Genomic DNA, 22,668 nt, shown 5'->3' with positions numbered 1-22,668 from the left:
AATAAACTGCAAAGATACTTATTAGGTTAAAAGGTTAAAGAAGAGGAAAAAATTGGATAGTTAGTCACTAATAAAATTTAAGTCCTCTTGAATAACAAAGAGGGCTTTCATCATTACACGCCCATTCTGAATGGGGTTTTTCTGCTTGTAACAATTACAATCTGTGATCAGTACCCAAACCCTACCTGCACTTACCAACACAAAAAAGTTAACAACAGACAGCAGCACAAATCAATTTATCCCTCTGGCTGGAAGATGACAAAGACAATTGATGAGGAGGAAACATCCCCGAGCAAAATGTAGTCCACGTTATGTCCTCCTCAATAGATAACCAAGAAGAATGCCAATCACAGCAATAAGCACCACATAGATGAATGAAATGCCACCACTCTGTTTGCTGCCTTCCCGTCTCAGCAGCTCCTGCAAAGATTATGGGTATATATATGTATCATTTCTTTTATAAGGCACCCAAAACTAAGAAGACATCAGTTAATCCAGTAAATGAGAGCAAAACGAGGTATTTCATTGAACAGACTCATCCATGGACCATAGCAGAAACTTAAGACAGAAGAAGCAGTTTTTATTCCAGTAACTGGATACAGAGGAAGAAAGCCTGACTGGGGGATAAGGAAGGTCATACTTCCGTGGGAAAAAGCAAACACACGGTTGAGACTGTGTTTCCAATGGGGCGGTAAGGGTCAGAACCCTGGAGCATTATAAGAACTGCCTGAAGTTCAGTTCATTTTAATAGCTAAAACAGTGTATCTACCTTAAAGTAACTTCACTAGTAGTAAAAATTGTACTTCAAAAAACCAAAAAAATCTGTTCTTGGCCAGTTTTCGATGAACTCAATCGTCTAAATGAAGCCTTAGCCTTGTAATAGATAAATAGATTGATAACACACAATGATTATTGAAATACCATCAGCTGGACAGGGCAAAGTAAATCAAACATTTGGCATTGAATCACTTATACAGCAAGCCAAAATGCTGATAGTCACCATAACAGTTATTATTTCATCTATGTTTTTTATCTCAAAGAGCAATAGACTTTGCCCAAGGAAAAAGAGAAAAGGTACTTGCTAAATGACACCCACATGTGTAGAGGTGGTATGGCTAATAAATAAAGAAAACTTTCATAGAGATGGCATAAAATTGTAATTATACAAACTGGTATATGCCTTTTTATGTCTTTTTTCCTTTTGAATCATGTAGATGTAAGGGCATAGTAGTCAATGTAAACACCTTCCCACAACTATAAATACAACCTAAAGGCATGGGGTAGACCATTCAAGCCTCTTCCTCCTGGCTCAAATTCGTCCTTACACATCTCTCTATTGTCCTCTTCTTTCTCTCCCTTGGTTTTATCTCTCCTTTCTCCAAAGAGCTAAAATTTCTCTCTTCTCTCCTTCCCTTGAGATCTTTTGTGTTTATAAGTTGGCCCTAGAAATCAACATGGTATCAAAGCGAGCAAAGATCTGACATGGAAAAGGAGAAAAAGATGGAGAAGAAAAGGAGGAAGAAGAAGGAAGGAAAAAAAAAGAGTTTTGCACGAAGAGAAATCGATATCTGAAGCAACAAAGGTCAAGTAGCAGAAAAGTTTCGAGTAGCAGCAAAAGGCCTCAACTTTTTGAACTATTTGTACCAACATGATTGAGAATTTATATAGAGAATTATATCTCAAAAGAAAGCTATGTGAATCTACTTTCTATCCCAAGAAACTGTTTCACAATTTGATCTTCCTAAAGAGAGATATCCACATCGGAAGAATCAAAGATCATGTCGGTAACCTGTTGCATGCAAAACTCCGAATTTAAGTCGTTACTTCACTTTTTAAGTTGCTAATATTTGTTAAGTTTCGTATTTGCTTTCAAAATCTATTCAAGATTTTATCAACTTGAATATCTTTCCTTTTTTAGTTCCTTTATTTGATCTCGCAGTACATTAGTTTCCTTAAGAGAAGTGTTTTCATATATGAGTTTAGTTTCCTTTTAGACAAAGTCTGAAAATTTTGAATTAAAAAGTTTTGTTTCCTTATTCTAAATTCCAAATATTAATGACCAAAATTTCTCTTATTCCATAATTTATCTCTTGAACATATTCTTTCCAACTTGGTCAAGTTGGGTTAAAATGTACTTGTCTTATGTGAAAAATCTATTTTTAGAAAGTTTCTATTATTATGTTCGATCTCAAAACTTCCTTATTGAAGATTTTTTTTTAAGTTTTCTCAATCATTATGTACATAAGAGGAATTATTTTTTTATCACCCTCTTGAATGAAACTTGGTTACCCCCTAAAAATCATACTTGATCAAATTTGTTAAGTTAATTCAGTTCTACTGTTATAGACCCCCCTAATTTTTCAAAAAAAAAAAAAAAGGTCACATTCTAAATTCATTTAAAGTATGAGTCTTGCATAGCCACCTCCTTCTAGTTAAAGTTGTTTTCCTCTAGTATTTTTCAATTTGTCATTTTATGTTTTCATCACTCCAGAGCAATTGCTTAGACCCACTACCTAAAAGTATTTTTTTGAGTGAAATGATAATTTTATTGAAAGGGGGAAAGCATAGAAGTATGCCCAACATCCAACTTGCGTCAAGTCTTTTTATTTTTCATTCAAGATGTGTTTTTTGTTTGAGCTACCCTTAAAAAGTGTGTAGCCTCTTTTTTGTGCCCTAGAGTTGGGTTATTTTTCCATCGTTGAAATTGAGCAAAGTGTGTTTCAAACTATAATCATTTTGATTGGTGTATAGAGGTTGGCGTACAGCCAGGAGTGATTTTTCTTCTCTTGCCATTATGTTGTGCAAGCTAAGTTTCTTGGTAAAGAACAAAGAGATCCCTAGCTTGAGCGGGAGAAATAGAATAAGTAAAAGAAAGAGATAACCAATAATGAAGAATTCCACATGTTGTGGTAATCAAACTTTATGTGATTAGAGTATTCTAATAAGGGGGAGAACAAGATAAGAACAAGATGAAGACAACTAGCAAGATGTGAATAAGAAGAAGATGAACCAAAGCAAGGCAAACAAAATTTCTTTTTTAAGCCACACAAGATTAGAATTTCTTTACAAGCACGCAAGTTTTTTAACCAAGATTATTTGCAAAGTGAAATTACAAATACCAACTTGAGGAGTGTTAAAGGACACCCACATGTCTAGGGGTAGCATGGCTAATAAATAAAGAGAACTTCCATAGAGATGGCATAGAATTGTAATTATACAAAATTAATGTATGTCCTCTTATGTCTTCTTCCTTTTGAATCATGCAGCCCTAAAGGCATTGTAATCAATGTAAACACTTTCCCACAACTATAAATACAACTTCAAGGCATAGAGTAGAGCATTCAAGACTTCTTTTTGGCTCAAATTCGTTTTTACACATCTCTCTCTTTTCCTCTTCTTTCTCTCCCTTGGTTTCTTCTCTTCCTTCTCCCAAGAGCTAGAGTTCCTCTCTTCTCTCCTTCCTTTGAGATCTTTTGTGTTTATGTGTTGGTCCTAGAAATCAACAATACTCCCAAGGGTAAGAATCTAAACTCAAACTGAGAAAAACTACTAAAAAGACCTAGAAATTAATCTAAGAGTGAATGTGAATTATTTCCTACAACCTTTTTTTTTGTTAGAATAAATAGAAGAGGTTGACAAGAAGCTCAACTTCTAGCTGAGAGACCAACCAAGGTATTTACAATTCTTCGGGTGTGAACACAGGTGACAATCAATAATTTGCAAATGTTTTGGATCTCATCAAAGGTTTGCAAGAAACATCCTAGGGGTGATTTTTTCCCCTAAATCCAACTGTTAATGACAATTGAATCCCCTCAATCACAAGGGGTTGAGAGTAATTGTCTCATATCTGATAGAAATTCCCTTAATTGTGCCTTTATAAAACCATAATCACTTAATGTGCACCGCAAGTAAGACTAGTTATACTGGAAAGTACAAAATAAGGCCACCACTTCTAACTAGCTTGGATTATCACTAGAATTACCACCGAAATTGAGCTTTAGCCAATTGCCCAGAGGAGAAGCTCACAATAGAAGTCTCCATCACTAGCCAGATGTAGGATGTCTTTTTTTCCTAACTAATGGTTACAAAAGTTGGTTAAAACACCCAAATGTATCTAATAATGGAGTTAGGGGACAGCTGAGCTCCATTAACTTACTAAATAGAGTTCATGCATCACTTTTATTAAATTTTGGAGTAGGTCTACTCTAAAATGACCAGCCAAATTTAGGATGTCTTTTGTCCTACCAAACAACCAAAAGATTTGTCGAACTTTTAAACAGTGTAGGATTATTCCCTCTAATACTCGCTCTCACATTGAGGCCTAGACAAGAGAACAAAGGACCTGCAATGTGTACAACCAAAAGGGGGTAAAATCTTAATGGAGAATGAACTAGGCCCAATAAAAGAGATGCTATACTCTACTACCGCGCTAAATATGGGTTTAGGTTCATCCCAAAATACTAACCCACAGGATTTCCAAACTTTAACCTACGTGAGATTATTCCTACCAATAGCTTTCTCAACAACCCAGCCAATAGAGAGGTCAATTCCCTCAAAGGTTCACCTACTCATTTTCCATACTCACTAAGAGAAAGCTACGATGTCCCAGAACCAGACTTTTTATGCAATTCTCCCACAAACTTGTTGCTGACTATTCAAGGTGAAGAGAGGATGACAGAAAAGGCAACGGAAAACTGAACTTGCAAAGAAAAACACTTCAAACCTGAAAGATACAGGAACGAAGAAGAAAGTGATGAACAACCTCCCCCAATCAACAGCATAGCTCCAAAATCAGAACTCCAATGCACTTGCCCATTCACTAGTCAAAACTGTTTGAAGCACATCAAGACATTCCAAGGAAAAAGGAACCTTCAGGCAAATATTTAAGGACAATGATCAAAACTGAAAATAGATGTGGTTACACTCTTTCTCAACCTCTTCCTGTAAAAGTTAGCCTTGATCTTGCATATGGATAAGGTTTGCAAAGGATAACTTCCGAAGACTTTTTCTTGAGACAAGATATCAGTCCAAATTCTAAAAACATCTCTTTATTTTTTTCTGATTAAAAACGCTCATAATTTCATACCATGTCCCTTCCGTTAATATCTCTTTCATTCTCCTTGTCAACAGTGCAATCTTTTTTTTTTTTAATCCCTCAACTTGATCAACAACCATCTTTATTTTATGGCTGTTTATGCAGGCTGTCTCTGCAAAGGAGAAGGGAAGATGCATCCTCTCTTGGTGCTGTTACAGAGCAAGCTGAGGGAGAGGGGGGCCCTACTCTCCTTCCATCAACTTAACAAGTGCCTTTTCCCACCTCTTCAACTGTGGCGTGTGAAGATCCAGAGCATCCTCTTGTTCATGCCTCTTCTTGTCCTTTATTTTTCCATTTGAATTGTCTCTGCGTAAGAGACAAATGGAAGGGGACCTTCACCCTCCCCCTGCTCTACCATCAACCTGCGAGAGAGGAGTGGGGCAGCCCCCCTCTCTTTTCATCTCCTCTATGAGCTGTTTCAGGGAATGTGGAGAGAGTGAGACACCCATGTCTCCTCCTCTTCCATCTCCTCACTGCTGCCAATAGAAGATAGAAGCAGAGGGAGGGCCACCCCTGACTCCATTCTTTCAGCAATACGGTGAGGCCAAACAGAGTGGAGTGGCAGCAAAACTATGCAGAGTGAGGTAGGGTCAAGATATGGTGGAGATCGGTTAGATGGGTTGGGACAGAATTGGAAAAATCAACCCCATAGCAGCAGAGTGGGGATGGGTTTCAAGGCTGGATTGCCAGGCAGGATAAAAAAATTTAAAACCACCCCACTGCCTTCCTACAGATGGATTTCCAAGAACCAGCCACTGTCGAAATCAATGTCGAACTCAACAAAAATCACAAACCTAGCCACTCGTTTTCGAGAGACCAGCACTCTCCCTGAGCAAGGCTCTAAAGAACAAAATCACGAATCCCCTTCTCTCTCTCTGTCGTCCCTCCATATCCCCCCACGATCCCCGTAACCACTTAACACTGTAAACTTCAAAAAATACTTCTGTCCTCATTAATCAACTGTTAAGTCTCCTAATTATCATTCAGCTGCTGCTTACTCCTTCTAGAGTAAGTAAAACCAATTTGGGGTCTATCATTACCCCCCGCCCAAACTTTCACCTTGTCTTCAAGGTGAAAAGCTGGAAACTGGAGCCTCATTGCCTCAAAATCCTCCCAAGTAGCTTCAAACTCTGGTAGGTCCTTCCATTGCACCAAAACCTCCAACTGCTGCTGCCCATTTTTTTCCACTCTTCGTATATTCAAAATGGCCGCAGGTTCAACCAACTTTTCTAAGTCAGCAGTCAATTGTGGAGGAAGAATTGAAGAGGAATGATATATTCCTTTTGCGCGACGAAGTTGGGAGACATGAAACACCGGATACACGGAGGACCCTGGTGGGAGTTGCAATTTACACCACCTCGAAAGGTCCATAAAAACGTGGTGCCAACTTCTCATGGCACCGAGTGGCCAAGGAGCGTTGCCGATAGGGCCTGAGTTTTACAAACACACGATCCCCAACCTGAAACTCTTCATCCCTCCTTTTAAGATCAGTCATGGCCTTCATTCTCTGCTGAGCCCGCAGTAATTGCATCTTCAAATCGTCAAGATACGCATCCCGTTCCTCTAACATCTATTCGACTTCAAAAACTGTAGTTGTCCCGGATTTATAGTGCAATAAGGACGGAGGGTCACGTCCGTATAAGACTCGGTATAGAGTGGTACCCATAGAGGAATGAAAGCTGGTGTTATACCAATATTCCGCCCAGGGCAACCATTTCGCCCAAGTTTTTGGTCTGTCAAAAGCGAAACATCGAAGATAGGTCTCCAAACACCTGTTAACCACTTCAGATTGACCATCTGTTTGAGGGTGGTAGGCGGTGTTGTGTCTCAATTCAGCCCCTTGGAGATGAAAGAGTTCCTGCCAGAAATGACTCATAAACACCTTGTCCCGATCCGAAATAATAGACTTGGGCACCCCATGCAATCGAATCACCTGTCTCACAAATAAATCAGCCACGGCTTTGGCTGTAAATGGGTGCCTCAACACCAAAAAGTGAGCATACTTGCTCAACCTATCCACCACCACCATAATAGTATCAACGCCCTCTGACCTTGGCAACCTTCAATAAAGTCCATGGTTAAATCCTCCCAAACCAGCTCTGGTAAGTCAATAGGCTGTAGAAGACCAGCTGGGGACCTTCCCAAGTGTTTGATCTGTTGGCAAACCTCACAATTCTGAACGAATTCAGTCACTTTTTTCTTCATACCCGGCCAATATAAGTCGGCAGCCATTCTTTTATATGTTTTAACCTATCCCGAATGGCCCCCAATAGGTGTGCAGTGGTATTCACGCAATAAGGTTGGAATTAAGGCAGAAGTCGCAGATAAAACCAACCTACCATTGTAAAAGGGTTGCCCATGGTCAACTTGAAACCCAGCTACCTTGTCACCAACTGCCAACCGTGTGAGAATTTGTTATAAGAATGAGTCCGCTGCCACTTCTTGTTGTAAAACACCCATATCCAACCATTGCACCCCAGAAACTGCAGCTATATTAATCATGTCAGGTTTGCGAGAGAGTTCATCCGCCACTCTATTACTTGCCCCCGGTCGATATTGAATGTCATAGTCATATCCCATCAATTTCACCAACCAGTGTTGATATTCAACACTAACGAGACGCTATTCCAACAAGAATTTTAAACTTTATTGGTCAGTTCGCACCAAAAACCTCCTTCCAAGCAAGTAAGGACGCCATTTTTTAATAGCCAACATGATGGCCATTAGCTCTTTTTCATAAATAGACTTCATTTTGGCCCGTTCACTCAATGCTTGACTAAAAAATGCAACCGTCCATTGATCTTGCAGTAGAACAGCCCCTAACCCATATCCAGAAGCGTCAGTCTCCACAATAAACAGCTTCGAAAATCAGGCAGAGCCAACACTGGTACAGTAGTCATGGCTTCCTTCAAGCGCTCAAACGCCTCAGTTGCTTCATCCGACCACCCAAATCTATCTTTTTTTAATTCATCCGTCAAGGGTCTAGCAATATCTCCATATCCCAAAACAAATTTCCAATAGTACCATGTAAGACCAAGGAAACACCTTAATTCATTAATTGTGGTTGGTGCTGACCAATCAACCATAGCCTGTATCTTATTAGGATCAACTGACACCCCCTCTCTAGAGATGATATGGCCCAAGTATTCTATTTGTTCTCTCCCAAAGAACACTTCATAGAATTAGCATACAACCTGTGTTCTTTTAATTTCTCCAAAACAGCCACTAAATGATCACAGTGAGCACTCCAACTTGGACTATATATCAGAATATCATTGAAGAATACCAATACAAATCGCCGGAGAAAAGGTTTGAATACCTCATTCATAAGGGATTGAAATGTAGCCGATGCATTGGTAAGCCCAAAAGGCATGACCAAGAATTCGTAGTGTCCTTCATGAGTCCGAAAAGATGTCTTGTGCACATCAGCTGCTTTCATTCTGATTTGGTGGTATCCCAACTTCAAGTCCAGCTTCGAAAAGACTTGTGCTCCATGAAGCTCATCTAACAACTCATCGATCATTGGAATGGAAAACTTATCCAGAATAGTTTCCTTGTTAAGGGCTCTATAGTCCACACAAAATCTCCAGTTACCGTCTTTCTTCTTGACTAATAGCACGGGGCTTGAAAAAGGGCTAGTGCTAGGCTGAATTATTCCAACAGCCAACATTTCTCCCACCAATCTCTCTATTTCATCTTGTTGTATTTGGGGGTACCGATATGGACGAACAATCACTGGTGAAGCTCCATCCTTCAAAGTTATGGCATGTTCCTTTTCCCGTTTTGGTGGTAACTCTTGGGGCATAGCAAAAACATCCCCAAACTTCGTCAAAACTCTCTTCACCATCGCTGTCATATCCTACTCCGTTTGTGACGATGCCACTATGGTACTTCGCAACTCCACAAGAACCCCATGTCCCTCATGTTTGATAGTACACATCATTGCCTTGAGTGAAACCAAAGTTTTGTGCAAGGAGGGATTTCCCTGTAACACCACCGTCTCATTTCCCAGTCTAAACTTCATAACATGGGTTTTCCAATTCGTATACGTTCCTCCTAAGGTCTCCAACCATTGTACACCCAAAATAACATCGATGTTTCCCAATTCCAAAGGCAGAAAATCCTCCACGATCTCTATTCCTTGAAGAGTTAATTGAACCCCTTTACAAATTTCTTCCCTGGGTAGTGCCGCACCTGTGCCCAATTGAACGCCATACTTTGTTGTTGGAGATAAAGGCAGGTGTAGTTTTTCTACCACTGTAGTGGAAATAAAATTATGGGTTGCTCCTCCATCAATGAGCACAACGACTGGTTGTTCTCCGATTCTTCCCGCAATCTTGATGGTCTTCGAAAGGGTTAATCCAACTACCGAATTCAACGACACCTCGACTATTTGAGCAGCCACCCTAATCTCTTCTTCCTGCTGTTCACACTTTCCGTCGTCGCCATCCTCCTTATCTTCTTCTTTTAGCTCTTGTAAAATCAGCACTTGTAGATCCTTGTTTTTACATCTATGTCTAGCTGAGAATTTTTCATCACAATGGTAGCACAAACCCTGCTCTCTCCGGTATTGGATTTCGGCTTCCGTGAGTTTCCTGAATGGCGCCCTCTTCTCCATCCCATGTTTTGTCGTTTCTGCCATTGTCGTGGTCCTCCCATTACCCCCAATTATGGTCCCCGCTGGTTTTGGGTTACCCAGCCCAAACCGAGTCTGCTTAATAACTTTATTTTTCTCTTCCAACTTTTGGGCCAACTCCATGGTTCTTCCCAACCCATTGGGCTCCAACACCCTCACCTCGGCCCGAATTTCTGGCTTAAGCCCATTAACAAAGTTGGACTCCAACACCTTCTCTGGAATATCTTCCAACGTTGAAGCCAAATCCTCAAACTGCCTTCTGTAATCTCTCACGAGGATCTCCTGCTTCAACGCCAGAAATTTCTCATAAGGAGAGCCGTCTTCGAAACTTCGGAACCGTTTTAGCAATAAAGACTGAAATTTTTCCCAGTTCATGATCTCCCTCCTATTATTTTCATACTTGAACCATTTTAACGCCTCCCCTTCCAGACATACTACAGCAACTTCCAATTTTTCACCGTAAGATACTCGGTTTAGCGAGAAATAGCGTTCAACTCTGTAAATCCAGTCATCAAGGTCTTCTCCTTCAAAAACTGGCAACTCTAACCTTCTGGGTCGCACTTCAAATCGACCCTGCATATTCCAGTCAACCTCGCCACTGTCTCGTCCGTTTCCGATACCTCTCTGGATCGAATTATCGCCCACTGTCGAGTTCAGCCCCTGTCTCGCCGTCACCGACTTACTCTGCGCAACCAGATTCCGGGTGAGTTCCTCTTGGGTGCACAAGAGTTGTTCAACTCGCCCTATCAGCGTTGTCAACCCTTGCTCCATGGTCGGAATCTTCTGAACCTCCTCCTTCATCGAGCTCACCTCTTCCCTTACTAAACTCACGATTCCTTCCACTGAATCCACTCTCGACTCCATTCCGGTGGTGTAGCCATGAGGATCGAGAGGATACTCTGATACTAGATGATGTAACCCGATAACAGTAATAAAGATTTTCAAGCCAAAGGGAAGAAAATGACGAACCTTCACTGCCGAAATCGAAAGAAATAAACCCTCCTTGGGCCAACGATGTATTCTCGACAGCGTTGATAAACCTTCAATAGCAGTAATCAACTTGGCGCAAATACAATACAAATAAAACGGAAAACTCCACTATCAAAATCAATGTCGAACTCAACGAAAATCACAAACCTAGCCACTGGTTTTCGAGAGACCAGCACTCTCCCTGATAAAGGCTCTAAAGAACAAAATCGTGAATCCCCTTCTCTCTCTCTGTCGTCCCTCCATATCCCCCCACAATCCCCGTAACCACTTAACACTATAAAATTCCAAAAATACCCTTGTCCTCATTAATCAACTGTTAAGTCTCCTAATTATCATTCAGCTGTTGCTTACTCCTTCTAGAGTAAGTAAAACCAATTTGGGGTCTATCACGATGGTTGGGACCCTCGCAAAGGTCAACCTAACCATCAAGGCTAAAACAGGGACAAGCTCCTCCACTAGGACTGATGGCAAATCATAACAGATGGGGCAGGCCTTACGGCCACTTCTTAGCTCTTGTCAAAGCACACCCTGTGCTGCGACACTTTTTAGGTATTGACCTAAAGCCTCCCTATCGGAAGACAGATTGACTTTAGGCCACAACCTAAAATCGGGAAATTGCTTTTTAAATCTTCATTGGCTAACTTTGGACACTATGAATTTCAAACCAAAGTAATGTTGCTTGGTGAAGCCCATCAAGATATTCACAACCAAGCCAAGGTTCTCCTTGAGGAGTCAAAGTTTTCTACTAATAATATGCCAACTACGAAAATGGCACGAACAGTCATACACCTCCAAAAAATCATGCAGTTATGATATTGCTTTCTCACAAGATTCCACAGTGGGTCTATCATTACAAATTGGAGAAGAAAATATGATGACTCAAGATGCAAAAAAAAGATGTTACCAACATTCATGCACTCACAACAGTAAATAAACATTTCTGGTCGGTCATATGGCTTTTGGGAAAAATTAGGCCAACAACAAATACAATAATAACTTTTCAAAAAAGACAGTTACCAACATTCATGCACTTGCAACAGTAAATAAACATTTCTGGTCAGTCATATGGCTTTCGGGAAAAATTAGGCCAACAACAAATACTGCAATAACTTTTCATGAGTTATTGCAATAAACACCAGAATCTTGTTTGCTGACACAGAGAAAGCACATCCAATTAACATCCCTCCTTTTATATGATAAAAAAGACAAATGAAATTGGCACAAAGCAACATCCCATAGATTACCCATAACATTTTCGGAGAAAACATGAAAAATGGCCACAATATTATCAAAGATTGAACTATACAGAGCTGAAGAATCGGAAGAACAACCATAAGATACAAAATTAAAGTACAAATTATAAAAAGAATAAAATATCAAAAGAGCGAAAAATAAAAAACATTTCATAAGGTCTATAAAGTCAGAAATTTTCCTCACCACTTCTTGACGGAGTTTGTTACTCTGCTGAATGGCAACAGTTTTCTCCTCGCTTAACCTTGAAATTAGTGCCTTCATCTGGAAAGACACATCAATGTCACTTATATCTTTGATTTCTTAAAATGCAAAAATCAGATTTTAAGCGTGAAGCGTACTAAGCACATATCCTCTTAAGATATAATTCATTATGTATGAGAACCACTTTTAAGCAGATCACATGTTCTTGCTAATCCAGAAGAAGGAAAATGACTAATAGGAACAGATAGAGAACCAGAGAAAGCTTTCAACCAACAACAGGAAAGAAAAATTTCAGTGCAAGAAACAAAAATATGACACTTTCTTTTGCTAGGCAAGAACAATTCCGTATTATAGTATAAAAATCCCTTTATGTATAGTGTATTATAGTATAAAGATGGTGACAAGTATACAGAAGCTTGAACTTGTTTTGAATGTGGATTTTGGACGCAGTACTGAACATTGACATTACTGGCTGGCTCATGACAAGCCAGTACATTTTAATACAAGACGAATCTAGTCAAGTTCCTACTTAATAGGCTAAGTCCCAACTCAGATGTTAATTTGCAAATAGCGCATAATCTAATTTATGTCAAAACAATAAGAAGAATAAATTTCCCATTTTGTTTGCATCCAGTCTTTCACTTTTTGTTTGCAATTTGCTCCATCACTGATTGGAAGGCCCATACATATTTTTTGAAATAGTATCTGAACAAAGAAAACATTGCTATGCCTTCTCAGCTTTTTGGCAGAAGATAAGCTATCTTCAGACGGTCCATGTCAAATCAAAAGAGATATGTTGCCACTTTAAAAATAAAACTTAGTTACGAACAAGTTAGCCAGCCAGTACATGCTAAGTTGCAGATATGGAAAGAAATGAATCCATAGAGTTCATATTACTATATTTTTTTAAAAAAAAGTAAATCAATTAGAGAGAGAGAGAGAGAGGATATAAGGGCCCCAAGAAGGAAATAGAAAACATAAGATGATAGCAAAAGTAAAGACCAAAGTTAAAACCAGAATCAGCAAAAGAAAATTGAAACACAATAATGACCCTAGGAAGGGCAAAGCAGTAGGGAGTGACACACAACAAGGTGTTGCAGGCCAATTCCATTCCCCTCACAAGTCTATCAGCAATGCAATTGGCTTCCCAGGGGGTGTGAAGCCAATAAATCTCCAACTACAAGGCTGTGTCCATGATCTGATCGTAGTACTGCAAGAGCCTCCATGAAGGTGCAACACAATCAGCTACCCAACTGATAACAACCACGGAGTCACCCTCAACAATGAGGAGGCAGAGAACGAACCACATAAAAGCCTCAAGCCATGACTGAAAGGCACAGATTTCCACCTTCGAGTATTTAACCAATGTGGTACCATATACGAGTTTGATCTGGTACCATATACAAATTTGATCTCCCCCAGGAAGTCATGAAGAAGTCCACCTCCATCAACAAGACCTGGATTAACTTAGGAGCTTCCATCAAAATTAAGCAAGAGACTCCCTCCTTAGGAGGGATAGAATCCAACACCTTCATGGCAGGGCTCAAGGTAAGTGGCCACAGCTCTCTAGTTACTCCTGAGGGAGCTCAGGAATTTTATTGGACCAGAAGAGAATATCATGAGCGGTATTCTCAATGACAATGGCTAGAGAGCTAGGTTTATCCCTGAAAGTGCAGTTGTTTTACTATTTCCATATTGAACAATGAAAACCAACAACCTTGGAGACATTTAGAAAAGAGAGAGAAGAGAAATTGAGAAGAAAGGAAGTTGGGAAAGTGTGGCAAAAAGCTGTGTCAGAATCAGGACTCAAAAAGTCGAGCCTTTCTCTTTATTTGATTTACTTAAGTGAGTTACATCAAAAGGATAGAAATGCCCCTATAAACAAAATGCCTTATAATTACTTCAATACATATCAGATTGTATGAAATGTGAAACATAACATTATGACAAGTAACCTAACATGCTGAACCCATTAGACTCCACATGGAATGGTAACATGTCCAAACTACCGTTTCTCGAGTATTTGAACACTCCCCCCCCCCCCCCCCCCCCCCCCCAACAAGCTGGAGTGTAAATAACCAATAATCCCAGGTTGTTACAAAATAGCAGGTGTTTGCGCCTCCCAAGAGGTTTTGTGAACACATTCCCAAGTTACTCAAGCGTTTCAACAGACAACAAATACCTGCTAAAACTATTCCCTATTTCCCAACTTCCTATGTTTGGCCAATTGAAAAAAGAAGGCACTATCCAAACAATTTGATAGAAAGCATCAACAAAATAGGTGGGGAAGCAGCAAGAAAAAACAAATTTACAGAGGATAGCAACCCACGAGGAAAAGCGGAAAGGTTAATGCAAGAAGATATGATCAATTCCTTTGTTGGAAGGTATAATTAGAGTTTATTTAGGTTTTCCTTATCTTCTCGGAAAGTTATTTCTTGTAGAAAGTAAATCCCTAGGTATTATTGGTTCCAAGGATAAAGATGTAATTTTGAAAGTGTTTTAATTATAAATAGGGGAGAAGGGTCTATAAAATCCTACACCTCTCCTAACTCTTTTTTTCTACAAATTTCAACATGGTGAAAAACAAGTTAGAAGGTCTATGAGTTAACGAGCCTAATCAACTCGCAGAGATGGATGATTTTTTTTTCTTCCTAGTTATCTTTGTTATTAAGTTTTCAGCCCGTTAATTATAATATTTTTTTGTTCCATTTCAAATTTTATTTGTTTAAATTTTTCATCAACAACTTCTTCACTTCCAATGGTTGGTTCCCCACAAAGATTGTTGTTTGTAGCTTACTCATATCCTCGTATACTTCTATAATAACAACAATGGTTTCTACTACATCTTTTGTCTTCCTCTCATTTGTTGTTCATGAATCTCTTCACATTCCTCATGCTTTGTTCTCCTGTCACGTAAGATTCTGTTTGTAACTTCCCTTCTAACCCTCTCTCCAATCTCAACTTCTCCAAAGTATTAGTACCAATATGTCACCACCCAATATCTCCAAAGACGATATCTTAGTGCTCTTTCCCCAAAATTCTCCTAGAATACTTGCACTCTGGCGATGAGAGGTCATGATCTGATCAGTAGAGTCCTCAACAAGCTCCTCTCTAAGTCCTCCTATGATGCAATCTCTCTTTTGTAAGCGACAACTCAAGCTTGAGCGACCTCCTAACACACTAACAATACCGGTGCCTCCGGTTGTCCTAATGAGTACATGACAAAGATGCTCCAGTGTTTCAAAGAGATTCAAAACGTTTACATCGGTGAAGAGGCTCACAGTTTTGCCTTTTTTCCCTTGGGATTTGGAGAAATCAGCTTAGAATTAACTAGTTTATCTCATGATGATCTAACCATTCTTACAGCTCATTCAAGTCTTCCATTGCTAGTGGCACACTAGATGGTTCTAATTTCCCGGCCACGGGAAAGCTGGCTAGCCTTAGTGAGCTACTTGTGGATTGTGACCCTGCGTATAGAGATGGCAGTGGGTCACAAAACGGACCCCACCCCACTAAATGCCTGAACATGGTCACATATTTTTTCTGACGGGATGAACCCCAAAATCCCCCTGCAGATTCAAGGCAAGAATAGGATTTTCCATCCCTGTCCTATAAAAACCCATCTCCGCATAAATATATTCTACGTTATACATCTTTTTTTAATCAACATACCTTTTTTAATGCTCAAAATTGAAATGAGTTATTAGACACACTTTTTTAATACATTAGACACTTTTTTTAATAAACTTGCTTTTTTTTAATTGTCAATAAGGGGGTGTAGAGATGAGGTTGAAAAATCAACCCCATCATGGTAACAAGGTGAGACGGGGCCAGAGAGCAGGTTGCAAGGTGGGGTTGTAGGGCTGGATAGGGTTAAAAAATAAACCCTGACATGGGTGAGGCATGCACAGGGTTGCGGGGCGAGATTAGGTTTTCTAAAACTCACCTCTTTGCCATCCTGACATGAGTGTGATCCATGTGAACCTAATTCATGTGACTCTACATGTAATGGTGAGCTGATGACCACTACTTTTTGAATATATGCTCAAAGCTGGGGGGCTAATGAGAGAGGAAGACTACCCTTACACAAGATGGAGGAGAAGTTGATGAATGTGTGTGTTTCAACAATAATGATTATATATGAAAGCATGCCCTGCTTTTTCTTCACTGTTGATGGTTTTACCACAGCTCCAACAAGGTGCATTTTTCTCAATTTGGCCTTCAGGAAGCAGATCCAGACCAGGCTACTTTGGTGTTAAATACAATGCAGGGAATAGCTAAGAGGAGCTATAGCTAGTTGTGTTTTATCTGGTCTGCTATCCTGGTTTTGTCTTTCCCATTTCTACTTTATTCTCTTGTCACTTTTATTTTTTTTAATCTGATCGATTTTCTAGTTAAATACTATGTTTCTATTTTTTGGTCAATATTTCTTTTTGGTTTTTATGGATATTTTTGGAGGTTTACCATTGACATCTCTTTATCGCGCTTTTGATAATTTTATATCCTAACATACTTCTTTGAATTTTTTCATTCACCTGTCTCCTATTCCATCTCGTATTATGTGGGTTTTCTCTAATTTTATAGGACCAATTCCTAATTTTTTGCATCAAATTCCCCACTATATGCATCAAGAAATTGGAGAAGTAATATACTCCAAATTAAAACGTCAAATCAAAAGCATCGCAGAAACATATTCAATCTCCACCTCAAACAATAATCTTAAAATACGATCCACATACCCTGGAAGCAGAACTTCCAACAAACAACCTTTCAACAACTTGAATTTCCCATATTCAAGGGTTAGAGATATCAACTCCACCACTAAAGTCCAAACCTTACTTTTCGAATTTTATGTTAGGAAAAAATTTTCTCTTGTTTTGGAAACTGAGTGGGTTGGTCTTCTTATTTTGCTACATAGGGGTGATTTTGTCTTTGGTGACTTATTCTTGCCCTTAAGTGGGCTTTGTATTGTCATCCTTTAGTGACTCTCTTTTTTAGTTTAGTGATTATTATCTCTATTTTGTGTTTGAAATCATCTTTTTGCCAGTTTCAAATTTTCTTATTATGTCACCCATATTTCTTTCCCTCTTTTTGGGTTTTGCCTCCAATTAGGATTGTGGGAGTCCTTGTCTGCTTTAGTATTTATTTGTAGAACATCTAGAGATGGTAAGTTATTCAAGGGGAGATGGAGAAAAAAAAATACAATATTTGAAGTTTCTTTCATGACCAAGCCAAAGATCATTGCCATCCACTCTCACCTTAAGGGGCAAAAAGAGTATGTGTATGAGTGCTAAGTGCAAGTTCAAAAGCTGAAGACCCTTAAACCACAATTTTTTTAATTTTCGAAATTTGAAGCCACATCAACCACATTTTTTTAAGCCCAAATTTTTGTTGAAGACCAGTTTTTTGTATTTCCGTTTTTATACTTTAAATGAGAATCAAAAGACAAATTTTGCAACGAGTAAACCTATATGCTCCAACTTGACGAGGACTATTGGAAGGCATAATTAGAGTATTTAATTTTTTATTTTCTAGGAAAGCCATTCCCTATAGAAAATAGACTCCTAGGTGTTATGGGTTAAAGGCATATAGATGTGATTTTTTAATTATTCTAATTATAAATAGAGGAGAAGGGTTAGTAAACCCTAAACTTCTCCCATCTCTTTTCTTCCCACAAATTTCAACCACTTTCATCATAACTTAAATAGAACTTGAAGCTAATACCGATCATCTATTTGATGGCTCCTTTTATCGAGTTGATCAATCGTGACATTTTTCCCTTCAAGCACACCAAAGAAGCATAGCGACCTTGGGAGGAGTGAGGCTTTTCTAGGCCAAGGAGAATCAGAGCTTGGAATTGGGAAAGGGAGGAGGGAAGCATAGAAAGAGGAAAGTGCAAAGACACACGAGGCATTTCCTTTCCAAATTAGTCGATCATCCCCATGACCACAAATATAATGAGACTCCAAAGGAAGAGAGGAGATCAAAGACGAACCCAGCCTCATCACCATTGAAGTCATAACAAAGGTTGACATTCCAATTGACTTAGCCATCAAGAGAAGCCAAGTGAGAATTGATGAGGAGAGATGAGACAATCCAAGTTTCAAGCTATAATTTAATGCATATACAGAATCATGGCATGATGGCCAATACTGGGCTAAAATATTGGGATTAGCCTAAAAATGATTTGCAGACTGTCAAGGCATTATTGGGGATAGAGTTCATGGGAGAGCCAATTGTTTGAATTACATCAGTATTTGGTGGTAATGGTAGATCTTCCTATGGTGTTGTGTTATGATCCTGGGGTTAAGTACTTGGTTTTCCGCTACCTAGCAGGCCCGATCTTTGGGTAATATTGGCTAGGTGTTTAACATTGGTAATGGAAAACCAAGTACTTAACCCCAGGATCATAACATGTTGCTTCAGTACCAAAGTGCCAAAGCTACTTGCTGAAAGGGATTCATTCAAAATTTGAGAAATACAATTATAGTTCCGGGGTATTTTGGTAGTTATAGGACTAAGCATAGTAGTAATTGACCAATTCATGCATTTGGTCTTGTAGCCTTAGTTTATTATGCTTAAAATATTGTTATGCATTCACAATAAAGTTAGTATAATGGATGCAAGTGAGAGTGGTATTGTTATCACTTTTAATTTCTTTTTCTTAAGTGATTACAAGGGGGAAAGGGTGATGTGTGCCACCCTAATCTTTTTCCCTCCTCTTCCATGACAGCCTTCAGGTTATGATTCTCTCTTCCTCATCAAATATTTTCCTCTTAATCCACCCAATCTTCAATTTTTACAAGGGTATCAGAGCAGCCAAACTCATTCTGATAAGATCTTTCCAAATATTCTTCTTCTTCTTTCACATACCCTGCATAGACGCCATACTGTGTAAAAGCTAAACCTTTTGGTCTTTGTAAGCATTTTAAGCTTGCATTTCCTCTCTATGTTATCACAAAATATAGGTTGATGCTTTTGTATCCCACGTTGTGTTAATCTGTGTATGCAGCTCATTCCTGCTTCCTGAGTTACCTGTGCAGACTGTGTATGACTCAGACTTCGATTTTTTTTTTTTTTTTTGGTGTAATGCTTATGTGTTTTTGTGTAAATTAGTCAACTTCTGAGATCAGACACGTGCTGGATTGCTATTACTTATTGAGTTTGGATGATGTTCCTACTATCAAAGTGTCGTGTGGTGTGTTTATAGGAGAATAGTACTTCTGCACAGGTTGTAAACATTGCTGTGGTTTTGGTGAATTGGGTATACTATGCAGGACATTGACTACTCTGTGCTTAGTTGAACAGTGGATTGAGATTATAGCTGATCTAATTATAATAAAGTTATCTTTCCCTCCCTGAACTCTACAAAGGAGGATAAACATGAGGAAAGTGTCCAAATTACTTCAGTCAAGCAGAACGGGAAGAATTATTTTGGACAAGAGTTCTTGGAGGCAAAGAATATAAGCATCACATTTTCATCTGCCTGCATCCATCTCTACTCCTGGCAACTAGGTGATTAGAGAATTTCTAGTTATGTCATGGCTATCTAACTATATAGAGTCATCTATAAGTAGCCAGATCATGTTTTGTGGGACTGCTCGAGATATGTAGAAAACTCTAAAGAAGAGGTACAATGGAGATAAATCTACTAGCTAACATGGAGAGTGATGGGTAGAAGATTAGCATTTATGATCTATACACTACTGTTTTCTGTGAGATAAGTCTATGACAGAATTTACAGGTAAAATGGGGAGTGTTGAGCAAAATGTTAGCATTTAGCATCCATGCACTACGGATGAGAGAGAGGCTTGTAGGCAGAATATGCAGATAGCCAGTTATCTTCATGCTTTAGGGCTAGAATATGAACCTTCAAGCAAAAATGTTTGGCTAATTAAGAAGAACCTTCATTTGTGGATACTTGTGTTGCAGAGCTACAATTTAAACCTGTTGTTGCTCCTCGCTTTTTTGGAAAAATCTAGTTACACGACAAGACAAATGCCTCTGCCCAGCCCTGAATTATAATTCCAGGCAAGTAACTAGAGGGCATGATGGCAGTTAGAGAGGTGGAGACTGAAAACAATGGGAAGACCATGATCATTGACAGGGTGACAGTAAGAGTGTATACTGGCTGAAAGGATGTATCCATCTCCTTGTTGCTGGGAATTCTTTCCTTTGGTAATCCTTAGGCAGGGCCCTGGCATCTTAATCCAAAAAAAAACTTTGTTTCTTTGGACAAGAACCACAAGGTGAGAGTTAGCATCCAATGGAATATCCAATAATAGTAAATTGACATCATACACATATAAGTTAATACTGTAGCAACACATATAAGTTAATACTGTAGCATACCCATACTTTCTCTGGACAAATTATGCAGTAATACAAGAATGCAGCTAATCAAGAGAACAAACCATGCACACCAGCAGAAAGTGTTCAAAGTCAAGGCTTAATCATCAAGACTCAAGAGGCACTCACCTCTGAAACTTTCTCTTGAGGCTCTGCAAACGATTTTGAAGCCTGCAAAGATCATCAAACAAGCACATCATTTTCCGTTGACTGCAAATTAAAGGGATCCAATTTAAAACAAAATACCAACTTACAGCAGAAAATTCAGATGGATTCAAAATTCCATTGTCTGACAACGAAGCCCTTGGTGATGAACCCTCATCAGATCCTTCTGGAACAGGTGACGGAGGCTGAGGTGGGGCTACATAAATAACTCTCAACTTGCACTCTTCAACAAGATTTCCCGATTCCTTATTGAACTGTTGAAACCCGGTCTAATCAATTATTATTATTATTATTATTATTATTATTATTATTATTATTGTCATTATTATTATTATTATTAAAATGCTAATAACACTTAGCAACTAATCCTCCCACATTAATCTGAAAGAGTTTTTTAGAAAGATCACCCACAAATTCATTCATTCATCCATAAATAGACGCACACACAGGACACATGCAGCATGGTTCCACAGCCTACCATTTCGGGGGTAATATCTTTTGCCGTGGCTCCTGGATATGCAATTACACTCTGAAGAAGAAATTTGTCCTTGCATTGCATGTCAGCCGGAGCCTCCTTTTGCGCTTGCATCGTGACTGGTCAACAGTTTACCAACCAATAGGAAAAGAAAATTATGAAGCTCTCGAAAGCTAATGCATTCAAAAAAATAGGAAGAAATCGATGGATCATAACATACCAATAACATCACACGTGGACCGTGGCAATACAATTCCAGTGTTCGGTCGGACGCAATATTTTTTCGGATTCGTCGTCTTAACCTAACAAAGAAAAATGCAAACATTAACACAACATCAAAATCGTTCATTTACCACAAGAACACATTACAACAACAACGATACTAAAAAAAACGCAAAAAATTACATTAAAGTAATCACCTTGAACGCAACATAATTATCAGTCTTGTTCGACAATTGAAGAGAACACGAGATCTGCTTCTTCAGCTCAACTTCACAAACCGAAAACAGACGAAAACAACAAATTTCAAAAAAACCGAAGCAACAAACATCATTTAGCCCTAACAGAAATGCGGATCTAGCACAAAGAAGCGATCTCGTACAGAGCAAGAAAAACAAGAAAAAAGACATGTACAGGCAAATTTGAGCTCCTGAGGTTCGATATCCAGCAGCTCGCCGGTGCTCATCTCGACGGCGTTTCAGGAAGCCGGCGCTCGGGGGCGACAACGGAGCGGAAGGATCTAGAATCGGAGGAGCGAGCCCGACTTGGTACTTTTTTTTTCTATTTTCCTCTATCTCTCTGGTTCTTTGGTTATTTCCTTTTGTTTCTCTCTCTTCTCTCTCGACACGGTACGGAGAGCTCGAAGCTTATATATTTATTACGGAAGACTGATTGTCGACAATACATTTATTTTTATTTCACAAAATATTTTATTTGTTTTTTGTTCTAAAGATGGGTTTTGTGAGGGTATAATTGTCCTTTTGCATAATCTCTTAATGAAAGCTATGCTTTATTGCATAATCAGCATCAGTTGATTAATGCCTGAACGTTTCTGCGAAATTGCTGGCGCTCATTCATACGAGTAACTGAAAAGTCGTATTTACCCTTATCCTGATAGTGAAACATGCGGGTAAGACTAAAAGACTATTATATATATATATATATATATGTATGTATGTATATATATATATATGTATGTATATATACATATATATGTATTCGAATAAAAGGAATTAAGGCACCTCAATAGAAACTAGTGTGACCCATGTGCAACATGTGCAATGCATGGGAAGAAAAAAACAAAGTGTAATCTTATATTTGGGGTTGGAAATTTAATTTTGATTTTACCCCTTTTCCCTTTCCCTCATATTCTATCCCCCATTAGAATTGTTTTTGGGTTAAGAAATCCAACTCTAACTTTTAAACTCAAACTGGCCAAAAAAAAAAAAAAAAAAATTGACCTTGCCCACATTCCCTTACTCTTGACCCAGTTCTCACCCAAAA

The 22,668-nt window shown here is 38.9% G+C and overlaps 1 protein-coding gene across 1 annotated transcript; it reads right to left on the bottom strand.

Moving 5' to 3' along the window:
* Nucleotides 1-26: 26 nt before the first annotated feature.
* Nucleotides 27-21,988, bottom strand: LOC137947929 (vesicle-associated protein 1-1-like). The gene is made up of 8 exons (XM_068793787.1): nucleotides 21,799-21,988; nucleotides 21,585-21,655; nucleotides 21,386-21,467; nucleotides 21,169-21,284; nucleotides 20,780-20,944; nucleotides 20,655-20,696; nucleotides 12,159-12,236; nucleotides 27-420 (listed from the first exon to the last, which is right to left on the bottom strand). Exons 1-8 carry the CDS (start codon nucleotides 21,848-21,850, stop codon nucleotides 310-312), a joined length of 717 nt encoding a protein of 238 aa, XP_068649888.1. The 5' UTR covers nucleotides 21,851-21,988; the 3' UTR covers nucleotides 27-309.
* Nucleotides 21,989-22,668: the final 680 nt, after the last annotated feature.

The sequence above is a fragment of the Aristolochia californica genome, unplaced genomic scaffold (genome assembly GCF_029961685.1).
Source record: "Aristolochia californica isolate CCGP_79_NKW_82.1479 unplaced genomic scaffold, dmAriCali1.0.hap1 SCAF_13, whole genome shotgun sequence".
In the NCBI taxonomy this organism is placed as follows: Eukaryota; Viridiplantae; Streptophyta; class Magnoliopsida; order Piperales; family Aristolochiaceae; genus Aristolochia; species Aristolochia californica.
Note: the sequence above shows the minus strand (reverse complement) of the source record. Positions and strands in the feature narration are given on the sequence as shown.